Below are 12,717 nucleotides of genomic sequence, written 5' to 3' on the forward strand. Positions count from 1 at the left end.
GGTGTGGGCATGGTTGATGTGGGGGGGTGTTGATTGGTTGGGGTGGGGGTGTGAATGTGTCTGGGGGTGCTGTGGTCTGGATGTAAGTCCTCTTGGCGTGGGTCCTCTATGTGTAGGTCCAGGGGGGGGTCCTGCAGGTCTTGGAGGGTGTCTCGCTGGTCTGGGTGGGGTGTCTCTTGATCTGTTGCTCTTGTGTGAAGTGTTGGGGCTGCGTTTGAGAGCGATGTCCTTTAGAGTCCGGGCAAAGGTGGGCACTGCTGCCTTGTAGAGGTGGACCTGGTCATAGAGGCTGTTCAAGTCCAGGGTGAAGTGGGGGGCCAGGAAAACATTTGGTTTTGAGGCACAGTCACGGGAAATGCTTGCGTTTACCCGCTGTATTGTAGCAGGGTGGAAGTCTTTTCGTGGTAGCAGGGTGGAGATAACCACTTGTGCGTTGGGGAAAGTAGAAGAAGCTTTTTCAATCACTCCCTTCAGTGCTGTGGCCACCCTTTCCTGCTGTGCTCTCAGGTCGTTTGTGCCTGTGTGTATTATTATGTGGCTAGGTGAGCCTAGTTTGTCCTCAGACAGAAGGTCTAGGGCGCACTGGGTGTTTGGACACCAGAGTTTAGACACACTGTGTTTGGGAAAAAGTTTTTTTTTCTTCTATATTTTTCCCATTTGAGTCCATAAGGAGAACAATCTGTGTCTTGTGTTTGTCCTCAGTGGGTGTGGGGGGGTTGTCAGGAGGGCTATCAGGGTGGCTGACAGGGGGGGTGCTCAGAGGGGGTGAGAGCTGCTGGGCTTGGGGTTTTTCTTTTGTCTGTTCTGCTGTGATGTCGACTCTATGGTCAGGGTCTGGTGTGGACTGTTCTGCTGTGGTGTCGAGACTTTTGTCGGGTGCTGAGGTGGGCTGTTCTGCTGGCTTCTCTGTGGGGATGGCCAGCTCTCTAGTGGGTTGTTCTCTGTCGCACGCCGTCCCCCTCTCCCTCTCCTCCAGCAGTCTGATCCTCTCCTCTAGTGCTCTGTTCTGCTCCTGCTCCTGCTTCTGCTCTTTCTCCTGTTGAAGTTGTCTCACCACTGTCCAGAGTGCAGATATGTCTCTCTCCACCTCCAGCACTCCGGGTCTGGTTAAGGGGGTGTTGTTGTGCTGGACTGTTGTCTGGGTCTGTGCTGACTGGAGTGTAATCACCTGCTGTTCTAGCTCCACCTGCCTTACCTCCAGCTGGGTGAATTTATCCTTCATTTCAATGAGGAAGAAGTACTCTGTACTGGGAGGTTGACTGTCTGCTGAGGGTTGCTCGTCTGTGGGGTTATATGATGAAGAGGTCTGGTCTGACCCGCTTGGGGTGGGGGTATCTTTATCAAGGGAGAGCTTCTCCTGCTGGGCTAATTCTTTGATTAGGTGAAAGTCCTGCTGAAACGGTTTGGGGTTGCCCTGTACAATTACTGTTCCAGACTTATAGAGATTTATATTAGCTGACTCCGAGTCCTCGTTGTCAAGTATCCTGAGTTTCCACCCCTCGTTAACCCCCCCTCTCTTAACAAAGGGGTAGTGTGCTAATATAGCACTGTGCCATGCCAGGGGATGGTTTGTGTGGAAGATAAGGTTGCTGATGTTCCCATTTTTGTAATAGTCAGCAAAAAGTGTCTCTTGATTTTCCATAAGGAGATTCATTTTGTGATCTTTTCTTGCCTTATCATTCTTTACATACACAGGGTACTGTATGTTAATTACCTCTGAACAGCGGGAGGCAGCTTCTAAGGCCTCTCCATTTGGTTGGGGTAGACTATTCGACTCTCCTGCCATTGTTGGGCTAATGGGCTTTGACACCTCTCACTTGACACGTAAGTGCTAGTTGAAGCTGTATCAAGCTTGGCAGAATTATGTTACCATTCAGTCCTTATAGAGTAATGTCATGTATTTTTCTTCTTGGCTTTTGGAAATAAAATATAGTTTCAGACTAAACATTACTCACTCAGTTCCAGGTTGGGTGGTGTTCTCAGGTTTCTGTTGTTTTCCAGAGAATTTGCTGTATAGAATAATTAATCCTTGGTAGATGTGAACCTTCCAGGTGATTCCGTAATTCCGTCCAAAATCAGGTTGTAGGTTTTGAGTTTTGATTTGAAGTGAGGGTTATGTTGTAGAGGGTAGCATCCTGTATGTGTTCTTGACAAAAAATCCAAGTTTATCTAACTCTAAATCTATATTTTATTAAGAAAATGCTGAAAAATGCAGGAGCTCATCTGATCATGACCTCTGCTCTCTCTCTCTCTCTCTCTCTCTCTCTCTCTCTCTCTCTCTCTCTCTCTCTCTCTCTCTCTCTCTCTCTCTCTCTCTCTCTCTCTCTCTCTCTCTCTCTCTCTCTCTCTCTCTCTCTCTCTCTCTCTCTCTCTCTCTCTCTATATATCTATCTATCTATCTATCTATCTATCTATCTATCTATCTATCTACTCTGTTTATTTCCCCCTACTCTCCTGTCCTCCAGGTCTCCATCAAGGCATTGTGGCCTGAGGCTCAAACTAATGAATTTCCTGAGGAGGATGAAGCACAATGTACTGTAAACCGAGAAGACGAAGAGCAGAGAAGAAGAAGATTGGATTTTACCATTTCAGAGTAGGTAATACTCATTGAGTAATGAAGATAATTCACCAAACAGGACTGACCGGGATTTTCCATAATGAAGCAAGATTGAACCAATTATTCATATTCTTTGGGTTTGATTGACTTTGGGTCTGTATAGGTCGCCTCTCCTTCCAGTTCTCTGCTGCCAATGACTGGAACGAACTACAAAAATCTCTGAAACTGAAAACACTTATCTCCCTCACTAGCTTGAAGCACCAGCTGTCAGAGCAGCTCACAGTTACTGCACCTGTACATAGCCCATCTATAATTTAGCCCAAACAACTACCTCTTCCCCTACTGTATTTCAAGTTTATTTTATATAGCCCTTCGTACATCAGCTAATATCTCGAAGTGCTGTACAGAAACCCAGCCTAAAACCCCAAACAGCAAGCAATGCAGGTGTAGAAGCACGGTGGCTAGGAAAAACTCCCTAGAAAGGCCAAAACCTAGGAAGAAACCTAGAGAGGAACCAGGCTATGAGGGGTGGCCAGTCCTCTTCTGGCTGTGCCGGGTGGAGATTATAACAGAACATGGCCAAGATGTTCAAAATGTTCATAAGAGACAAGCATGGTCAAATAATAATCAGGAATAAATGTCAGTTGGCTTTTCATAGCCGATCATTAAGAGTTGAAAACAGCAGGTCTGGGACAGGTAGGGGTTCCATAACCGCAGGCAGAACAGTTGAAACTGGAATAGCAGCAAGGCCAGGTGGACTGGGGACAGCAAGGAGTCATCATGCCCGGTAGTCCTGACGTATGGTCCTAGGGCTCAGGTCCTCCGAGAGAGAGAAAGAAAGAGAGAAGGAGAGAATTAGAGAGAGCCAAGATTTTCAAAATGTTCATAAATGACAAGCATGGTCAAATAATAATCAGGAATAAATGTCAGTTGGCTTTTCATAGCCGATCATTAAGAGTTGAAAGCAGCAGGTCTGGGACAGGTAGGGGTTCCATAACCGCAGGCAGAACAGTTGAAACTGGAACAGCAGCAAGGCCAGGTGGACTGGGGACAGCAAGGAGTCATCATGCCCGGTAGTCCTGACGTATGGTCCTAGGGCTCAGGTTCTCCGAGAGAGAGAAAGAAAGAGAGAAGGAGAGAATTAGAGAGAGCATACTTAAATTCACACAGGACACCCAATAAGACAGGAGAAGTACTCCAGATATAACCAACTGACCCTAGCCCCCCGACACATAAACTACTGCAGCATAAATACTGGAGGCTGAGACAGGAGGGGTCAGGAGACACTGTGGCCCCATCCGATGATACCCCCGGACAGGGCCAAACAGGAAGGATATAACCCCACCCACTTTGCCAAAGCACAGCCCCCGCACCACTAGAGGGATATCTTCAACCACCAACTTACAATCCTGAGACAAGGCCGAGTATAGCCCACAAAGATCTCCACCACAGCACAAACCAAGGGGGGGCGCCAACCCAGACAGGAAGATCACGTCAGTAACTCAACCCACTCAAGTGACGCACCCCTCCTAGGGACGGCATGAAAGAGCACCAGTAAGCCAGTGACTCAGCCCCTGTAATAGGGTTAGAGGCAGAGAATCCCAGTGGAGAGAGGGGATGGATATGGGGAGGAAATAAAAAAGAAGATATTAAATGGATTGAGGATGAAAGAAAGATACAGGAAGTTATTTATTTATTTATTTTGCTCCTTTGCACCCCATTATTTATATTTCTACTTTGCACATTCTTCCACTGCAAATCTACAAATCTACCTCCCTTATCTCACCTCATTTGCTCACATTGTATATAGACTTATTTTTCTACTGTATTATTAACTGTATGTTTGTTTTACTCCATGTGTAACTCTGTGTTGTTGTTTGTGTCGCACTGCTTTGCTTTGTCTTGGCCAGTTCACAGTTGTAAATGAGAACTTGTTCTTGCCGACCTGGTTAAATAAAGGTGAAATAAAATAAATAAATACATGTGTAATGTTCCCAGTCAACTTACCTGGTAAAATAAGGGTTAAATAATAATATTAATAATAAAGGATGGATGTGGGGAGGAAATAAAAAAGAAGATATTAAATGGATTGAGGATGAAAAAAATATACAGGAAGTTATGGATGGAGAGAGAGACAGACAGACAGACAGACAGACAGACAGACAGACAGACAGACAGACAGACAGACAGACAGACAGACAGACAGACAGACAGACAGACAGACAGACAGACAGACAGACAGACAGACAGACAGACAGACAGACAGACAGACAGACAGACAGACAGATAGAGGGGTGAAGGTTAGAGACTGTATGCTGTACAATGTGTGCCGTTTACAATACAATATACTGTGAACAATGTTTCTAATAGATGTTTAATGATTTGATAAAAGGTGTATTACTGCGTGAAGGGAAGTGGATGTGTAGTATTTATTATTACATCATTTAGAACAGTTTCATATTGCAGAGTGTTGTTTTTATCAATGTAATTGTCTGCATCATTTCCAATCCCCCATATAAGGGAAGTGGGATTTGTTCATCCTCATTTGACATGTTTTATTTATCTGTTCTGTTTGAAGAACATGTTTTTTATACTGGAATTATATTTATTGGTTAATAAATACATCCACTTTAAAATAACCCTGTCTTAGAGTTGTGAAATTGCTTATTATTATCATTACATTAGGAAAGTAACTGTCCGATATCCAACTATTTATGGCCCCCAAATAGAGTTGTGGGTGTTAATACACTACACATTCTACCCTACTATTTCCTACAACACAAAACAAACCCAAAACATTCCACTGTCCTTGGTTGTGGTGTGTGCAGTACATGACTGAAATCCCTCTCTGTCGTCATCATGTTTCAGAGAACCCTGTACGCATTCTAGCATATGAGATTCCCTAAAAACACATCAGTTCGATCAATAACTGGAATTGACTTTTTCATAGCAGCTTAGGAGAATTAATGTTGCAGGTTAGGAGAATTAACTTTGCAGGTTAGGAGAATTTACACAGCAGGTTAGGAGAATTTACACAGCAGGTTAGGAGAATTTACACAGCAGGTTAGGAGAATTAACGTTGCTGGTTAGGAGAATGAGGTTAAGGTTAGGAAAAGGATTAGGGTTAGCGAGAATGCTCTCCTAACCAGCTACAAAAGTCACTTCTGGTCGTAGCTGTATCGAAGTGGTGTGTTTTTAGGAAGTCCTTCTGTGATTGGTGGAACTCATGTCTGTTTTGTTTGTGTACGTTTCATTACATGCTGTGAGTTATTGCATTGGTCACTAGGCTGTCTTGAAACCATGAAAAAGCTCTTCAAATAGACAGACAGGTTGTGTCTGAAATGGCACCTATTCCTTATATAGTATACTACTAATGACCAGGGACTGAGTAGTGCAGTATATAGTATACTACTAATGACCAGGGACCGGATAGTATAGTATATAGTATACTACTTTTGACAAGGGCTATATAGGCCCTAGCAGTCTATATAGACCCTAATGAGGAGACAACAGTCTATATAGACCATAATGAGGAGACAACAGTCTATATAGACCCGAATGAGAAGACAACAGTATATATAGACCCTAGTCAGGAGACAACAGTCTATATAGACAATAATGAGGAGACAACAGTCTATATAGACCATAATGAGGAGACAACAGTCTATATAGACCATAATGAGGAGACAACAGTCTATATAGACCATAATGAGGAGACAACAGTCCATATAGACCCTAATGAGGAGACAACAGTCTATATAGGGCCTAGTGAGGAGACAACAGTCTATATAGACCCTAGTGAGGAGACAACAGTCTGTATAGACCCTAGTGAGGAGATAACAGTCTATATAGACCCTAATGAGGAGACAGCAGTCTATATAGACCCTAGTGAGGAGACAACAGTCTGTATAGACCATAATGAGGAGACAACAGTCTATATAGACCATAATGAGGAGACAACAGTCTATATAGACCCTAATGAGGAGACAACAGTCTATATAGACCTTAATGAGGAGACAACAGTCTATATAGACCATAATGAGGAGACAACAGTTTATATAGACCCTAATGAGGAGACAACAGTCTATATAGACCATAATGAGGAGACAACAGTCTATATAGACCCTATTGAGGAGACAACAGTCTATATAGACCATAATGAGGAGACAACAGTCTATATAGACCCTAGTGTGGAGACAACAGTCTATATAGACCATAATGAGGAGACCACAGTCTATATAGACCTTAATGAGGAGACAACAGTCTATATAGACCATAATGAGGAGACAACAGTCTATATAGACCATAGTGAGGAGACGACAGTCTATATAGACCCTAGTGAGGAGACAACAGTCTATATAGACCTTAATGAGGAGACAACAGTCTATATAGGCCATAATGAGGAGACAACAGTCTATATAGACCCTAATGAGGAGACAACAGTCTATATAGACCCGAGTGAGGAGACAACAGTCTATATAGACCCTAATGAGGAGACAACAGTCTATATAGACCCTAATGAGGAGACAACAGTCTATATAGACCATAATGAGGAGACAACAGTCTGTATAGGTCCTAATGAGGAGATAACAGTCTATATAGACCATAATGAGGAGACAACAGTCTATATAGCCCCTAATGAGGAGACAATAGTCTATATAGACCATAATGAGGAGACAACAGTCTATATAGACCCGAATGAGAAGACAACAGTCTATATAGACCCTAGTCAGGAGACAACAGTCTATATAGACAATAATGAGGAGACAACAGTCTATATAGACCATAATGAGGAGACAACAGTCTATATAGACCATAATGAGGAGACAACAGTCTATATAGACCATAATGAGGAGACAACAGTCTATATAGACCATAATGAGAAGACAACAGTCTATATAGGCCCTAATGAGGAGACAACAGCCCTGTATATATAAACTTTGTGTATAATATGTATATTTTATGGCTCCTTTTTGGTTTATTTTCTTGAAACCTTTCTTGATAATTGTAGCCTTGAGGTGTCTGTCAGAGAAATATGCAGCTCTATTGTTCCTGGGTGTGTCCCAATTGCTACCCTATTCCATATGTAGTGCACTCCTTTTAACCAGAGCCTTTGCCTTTAAAGTAGTGCACTATGTAGGGAATATGGTTCCATTTGGGACAAAGTCCCTGTGTTAACAAACAGTGCTGACGGTAGAGCTGGTTACCGTCCCTGGCTAGCAGAATTACTCATCATTTACTGTCATTTAGCTCACGTTGTTTTAGTGTGCAGCTTACTCATTACTTCAGGAAGCAGAAAAATAACAATTAGAAACTATCAGAAGATTTTGACAAAGCTCTTTCAGTCTCTTGTTCTGGCCCTTTAATGATAGGAATTAATTTGGGAGATACACCCAGATTTCCTGCTTAATTATGTGACGATTTTAAAGAACAAATGTTTAGTGGTTCTTTTTACTTTGGGTTTGTTTGTGTGTCTGTTGTGCGTGTGTGGCTCTTAGCTGACATTGTAAATAGACAGGCGTGAATCACCTGGAATTTCCAGGTGAACAAATAGTAGAGCCGTCACAAATTGTGATTTCATAATCAATCCGGTTTATTTCCAAGTTTCAACAGGGAGACTGTTTTCTAATTGACTGGTTGGGAGGTTGTTTACAAGGTTTCCACTGAACTTGTGACTTGATTTTATTAGAAACACGTGACTTTAAAACAATAACAACACAGCAGCCTGAAACTCTCCTGATTGGTGTTTCATTCATCCATCAAGTCATCAGATTTTTATGGTAAAACTACTGGATAGCCCACTCACTCATTAACACCTGACATTTCCATGGAGTCCTGGGATCCATATGAACTATAACAAACGTCATCCACAATATACAGGTATACCATATACTGTAAGATAAGTGAGACATTAAAGGGTTAAGGAGAAGTTCAACAACTTCTTCCATTGAACTGTGTCACTGTCTCTTATCTATAAGAGTTATGGCTTCCACTGAAATGATTCTGTACATAAATACTACAATAACCAGGAACGTACACAGAGAGGCTTCTACAAGTCCACAGAGAGGGTTCTACAAGTCCACAGAGAGGGTTCTACAAGTCCACAGAGAGGGTTCTACAAGTCCGCAGAGAGAGTTCTACAAGTCCACAGAGAGGGTTCTACAAGTCCACAGAGAGGGTTCTACAAGTCCACAGAGAGGGTTCTACAAGTCCACAGAGAGGGTTCTACAAGTCCACAGAGAGGGTTCTACAAGTCCATATCTACAAGTCCGCAGAGAGGGTTCTACAAGTCCACAGAGAGGGTTCTACAAGTCCACAGAGAGGGTTCTACAAGTCCACAGAGAGGGTTCTAAAAGTCCACAGAGAGGGTTCTGCAAGTCCACAAAGAGGGTTCTACAAGTCCACAGAGAGGGTTCTACAAGTCCACACAGAGGGTTCTACAAGTCCACAGAGAGGGTTCTCCAAGTCCACAGAGAGGGTTCTACAAGTCCACAGAGAGGGTTCTACAAGTCCACAGAGAGGGTTCTACAAGTCCACAGAGAGGGTTCTGCAAGTCCACAGAGAGGGTTCTACAAGTCCACAGAGAGGGTTCTACAAGTCCACAGAGAGGGTTCTACAAGTCCACAGAGAGGGTTCTGCAAGTCCACAGAGAGGGTTCTACAAGTCCACAGAGAGGGTTCTACAAGTCCACAGAGAGGGTTCTACAAGTCCACAGAGAGTGTTCTGCAAGTACACAGAGAGGGTTCTGCAAGTCCACAGAGAGGGTTCTGCAAGTCCACAGAGAGGGTTCTACAAGTCCACAGAGAGGGTTCTACAAGTCCACAGAAAGGGTTCTACAAGTCCACAGAAAGGGTTCTAGAAATGCTACCCCCTCTCTAGTGAAAATTCCCCCACAAAGAAGATTGATCCATCATAAACTGGACGTACACTGAGTGATCCAAACATTAGGAACACCTTTTGTACCCTCAGTGTACGTGCCCTTTGTAGATATGAACACCTGCCCTGTAAATGTCAATACACGGCCCTGGCAATTCTCCTGAGGGGACCTACTATGCTATAGAAGTGACCTAGAAGTGTTTAACTCGTTCCATGGTACTTTCCTGCCTCACCTGAGAGTAGAGGAGGTGAGAGACAGCCCTTTCTGGGAAAATAACACCATTTAGTCTCCTCCCCCAAGGCTTAAAATAAGAGCACACACACTCTTCTCTCTCACACACAAAGTTTAGTCGTCGGAAAGTTGGTCGCTGTGCTGAAAATATTCCAGAACCTGTAAGTAAAATATTGCCTCTCATTGATAATGATAAAAGTGAAAAGGTCTGTCTATATCTGATAACTATGGATGTTATAAATGTGTGATATTTTTCAAGATATTTTTGTTCTTCATGTCTTCAGAAAAACCTGACAGCCTGTTGATTTAAGATATGTTATTACATTATATATGTTTACATAGTGCCAGTGATGAAGTCACTGAGTCTAATTTAATTTAACATCTTAATGTCTTTTGCAGCTTCCTGACCTACGCTCCTAAGCACAGATCTAGGATCAGCTCATCCTCATCAAATCCAAACCAGGACGTTTAGAATTCACAAGGGGAACACTGACCTCAGACCAGTGTTTAAACCCCACGTCTTCCTGCCTAGACACTGACTCTGTCCAGAGTTCCTCTGTGCTCCAGCCGTATATCCATCCATCCATCCATCCATCCATCCATCCATCCATCCATCCATCCATCCATCCATCCATCCATCCATCCATCCATCCATCCATCCATCCATCCATCCATCCATCCATCCATCCACACCCCAGCCATCCAGCCATGGGTCTGATGAGCGAGGACATGGAGTGCTGCGTCTGCCTCCAGCCCTACTCTCGTAGGGAGAAGATCCCTCGGATGCTCCACTGTAAGCACACATTCTGTGGGCTGTGCTTGCAGGCGATGTCCAGGCTCCAGAGCGGCCTACCGACAGTCTGCTGCCCCCTGTGCCGTTGGATCACCTGCACCGAGCCCAGCCTCACCGTGTCGGGGTCGCTGTGGGTTAACACTGAGATCTGGGACCAGATACTAGACACACAACAGGAAGAGGAGGAGGAAGAGAGGAAGCAAGAGAGGAAGGAAGCTTACAGACAGACACAGACCACTACACAGTACACATGGTGAGTACCCCAGGCAAAGGTGGATGGATTGATAGACTGATTTAGAAACCTGGAGAAACCTTCCTCTGCTCTCTGCCCTCTCTCTCATTTTGTTCTGTCTCTTTGCCATCACTCTCTGCTAAAACTGTCTGCTTTTGCTCCGCTCTTTCTCCCTCTCGTATCTCTCTCTCTCTCTCTCTCCTTCGAATCTCTCTCTCTCTCTGCTCTCTCTTGTATCTCTCTCTCTCTTTCTCTCTCTCTCTCTCTCTCTCGTATCTCTCTCTCGTATCTCTCTCTCTCTCTCTCTCTCTCGTATCTCTCTTTCTCTCTCTTGTTCACTATCTCTCTCGTATCTCGTTCTCTATCTCTCTCGTATCTCTCTTGTTCTCTATCTCTCTCGTATCTCTCTTATTCTCTATCTCTCTCGTATCTCTCTTGTTCTCTCTCTCTCTCCCTTTCTGTATCACTATATCTGTTGGTCTTGATCTCTCTCTTCATCAGTTGTATTGTTGTACTGTGATGGTATTACTTTAGATGACAGTTTCCTTATTTTGATTGTATTATGATCGTATTATGCAGCTAGTACAGCTTCCTTTTTAGGTGCAGTAGTCTGTTCAATTACTAAATTGTATTTCTCTCTCTCTCTCTCTCTCTCTCTCTCTCTCTCTCTCTCTCTCTCTCTCTCTCTCTCTCTCTCTCTCTCTCTCTCTCTCTCTCTCTCTCTCTCTCTCTCTATCTCTACCTCTATCTCTATCTCTATCTCTATCTCTCTCTACTCTGTTTATTTCCCCCTACTCTCCTGTCCTCCAGGTCTCCATCAAGGCATTGTGACCTGAGACTAAAACTACGGAATTTCCTGAGGAGGATAAAGCACAATGTACTGTAAACCGAGAAGACGAAGAGCAGAGAAGAAGAAGACTGGATTTGACCATTTCAGAGTAGGAGATACTCATTGAGTAATGAAGATAATTCACAAAACAGGACCGACCGGTGATTTTCCATAATGAAGCAAGATTGAACCTTTTATCAATGTAATTGTCTGCATCATTTCCAATCCCCCATATAAGGGAAGTGGGATTTGTTCATCCTCATTTGACATGTTTTATTTATCTGTTCTGTTTGAAGAGCATGTTTTTTATACTGGAATTATATTTATTGGTTAATAAATACATCCACTTTAAAATAACCCTGTCTTAGAGTTGTGAAATTGCTTATTATTATCATTACATTAGGAAAGTAACTGTCCGATATCCAACTATTTATGGCCCCCAAATACAGTTGTGGGTGTTAATCCACTACACATTCTACCCTACTATTTCCTGCAACACAAAAAAAAAAAAAACATTCCACTGTCCTTGGTTGTGGTGTGTGCAGTACATGACTGAAATCCCTCTCTGTCGTCATCATGTTTCAGAGAACCCTGTACGCATTCTAGCATATGAGATTCCCTAAAAACACATCAGTTCGATCAATAACTGGAATTGACTTTTTCATCGCAGGTTAGGAGAATTTACACAGCAGGTTAGGATAATTAACGTTGCTGGTTAGGAGAATGAGGTTAAGGTTAGGAAAAGGCTTAGGGTTAGCGAGAATGCTCTCCTAACCAGCTACAAAAGTCACTTCTGGTCGTAGCTGTATCGAAGTGGTGTGTTTTTAGGAAGTCCTTCTGTGATTGGTGGAACTCATGTCTGTTTTGTTTGTGTACGTTTCATTACATGCTGTGAGTTATTGCATTGGTCACTAGGCTGTCTTGAAACCATGAAAAAGCTCTTCAAATAGACAGACAGGTTGTGTCTGAAATGGCCCCTATTCCTTATATAGTATACTACTAATGACCAGGGACGGGCTAGTGCAGTATATAATATACTACTAATGACCAGGGACCGGCTAGTGCAGTATATAGTATACTACTTTTGAACAGGGGCCGGTTAGTACAGTATATAGTATACTACTAATGACCAGGGACCCGTCTAGTACAGTATATAGTATACTACTAATGACCAGGGACCGGCTAGTGTAGTATATAG

General features: G+C 43.2%; 1 protein-coding gene across 1 annotated transcript; it reads left to right on the forward strand.

Annotated features, from left to right (window-relative positions):
* Window positions 1-10,337: 10,337 nt before the first annotated feature.
* Window positions 10,338-11,741, forward strand: LOC120042639 (E3 ubiquitin-protein ligase rnf168-like). The gene is made up of 2 exons (XM_038987460.1): window positions 10,338-10,711; window positions 11,501-11,741. The coding sequence occupies exons 1-2, from the start codon at window positions 10,374-10,376 to the stop codon at window positions 11,574-11,576; spliced, it is 414 nt and encodes a 137-aa protein (XP_038843388.1). The 5' UTR covers window positions 10,338-10,373; the 3' UTR covers window positions 11,577-11,741.
* Window positions 11,742-12,717: the final 976 nt, after the last annotated feature.

Source organism: Salvelinus namaycush, unplaced genomic scaffold (assembly GCF_016432855.1).
Source record: "Salvelinus namaycush isolate Seneca unplaced genomic scaffold, SaNama_1.0 Scaffold736, whole genome shotgun sequence".
Taxonomy (NCBI): Eukaryota; Metazoa; Chordata; class Actinopteri; order Salmoniformes; family Salmonidae; genus Salvelinus; species Salvelinus namaycush.

Excerpts from the sequence above, each read along its gene's own strand:
- LOC120042639 (XM_038987460.1), top strand. The coding sequence starts at position 10,374 with ATGGGTCTGATGAGCGAGGACATGGAGTGCTGCGTCTGCCTCCAGCCC. Across the intron at positions 10,712-11,500 it reads ACCACTACACAGTACACATG|GTCTCCATCAAGGCATTGTG; the intron begins GTGAGTACCCCA and ends CCTGTCCTCCAG.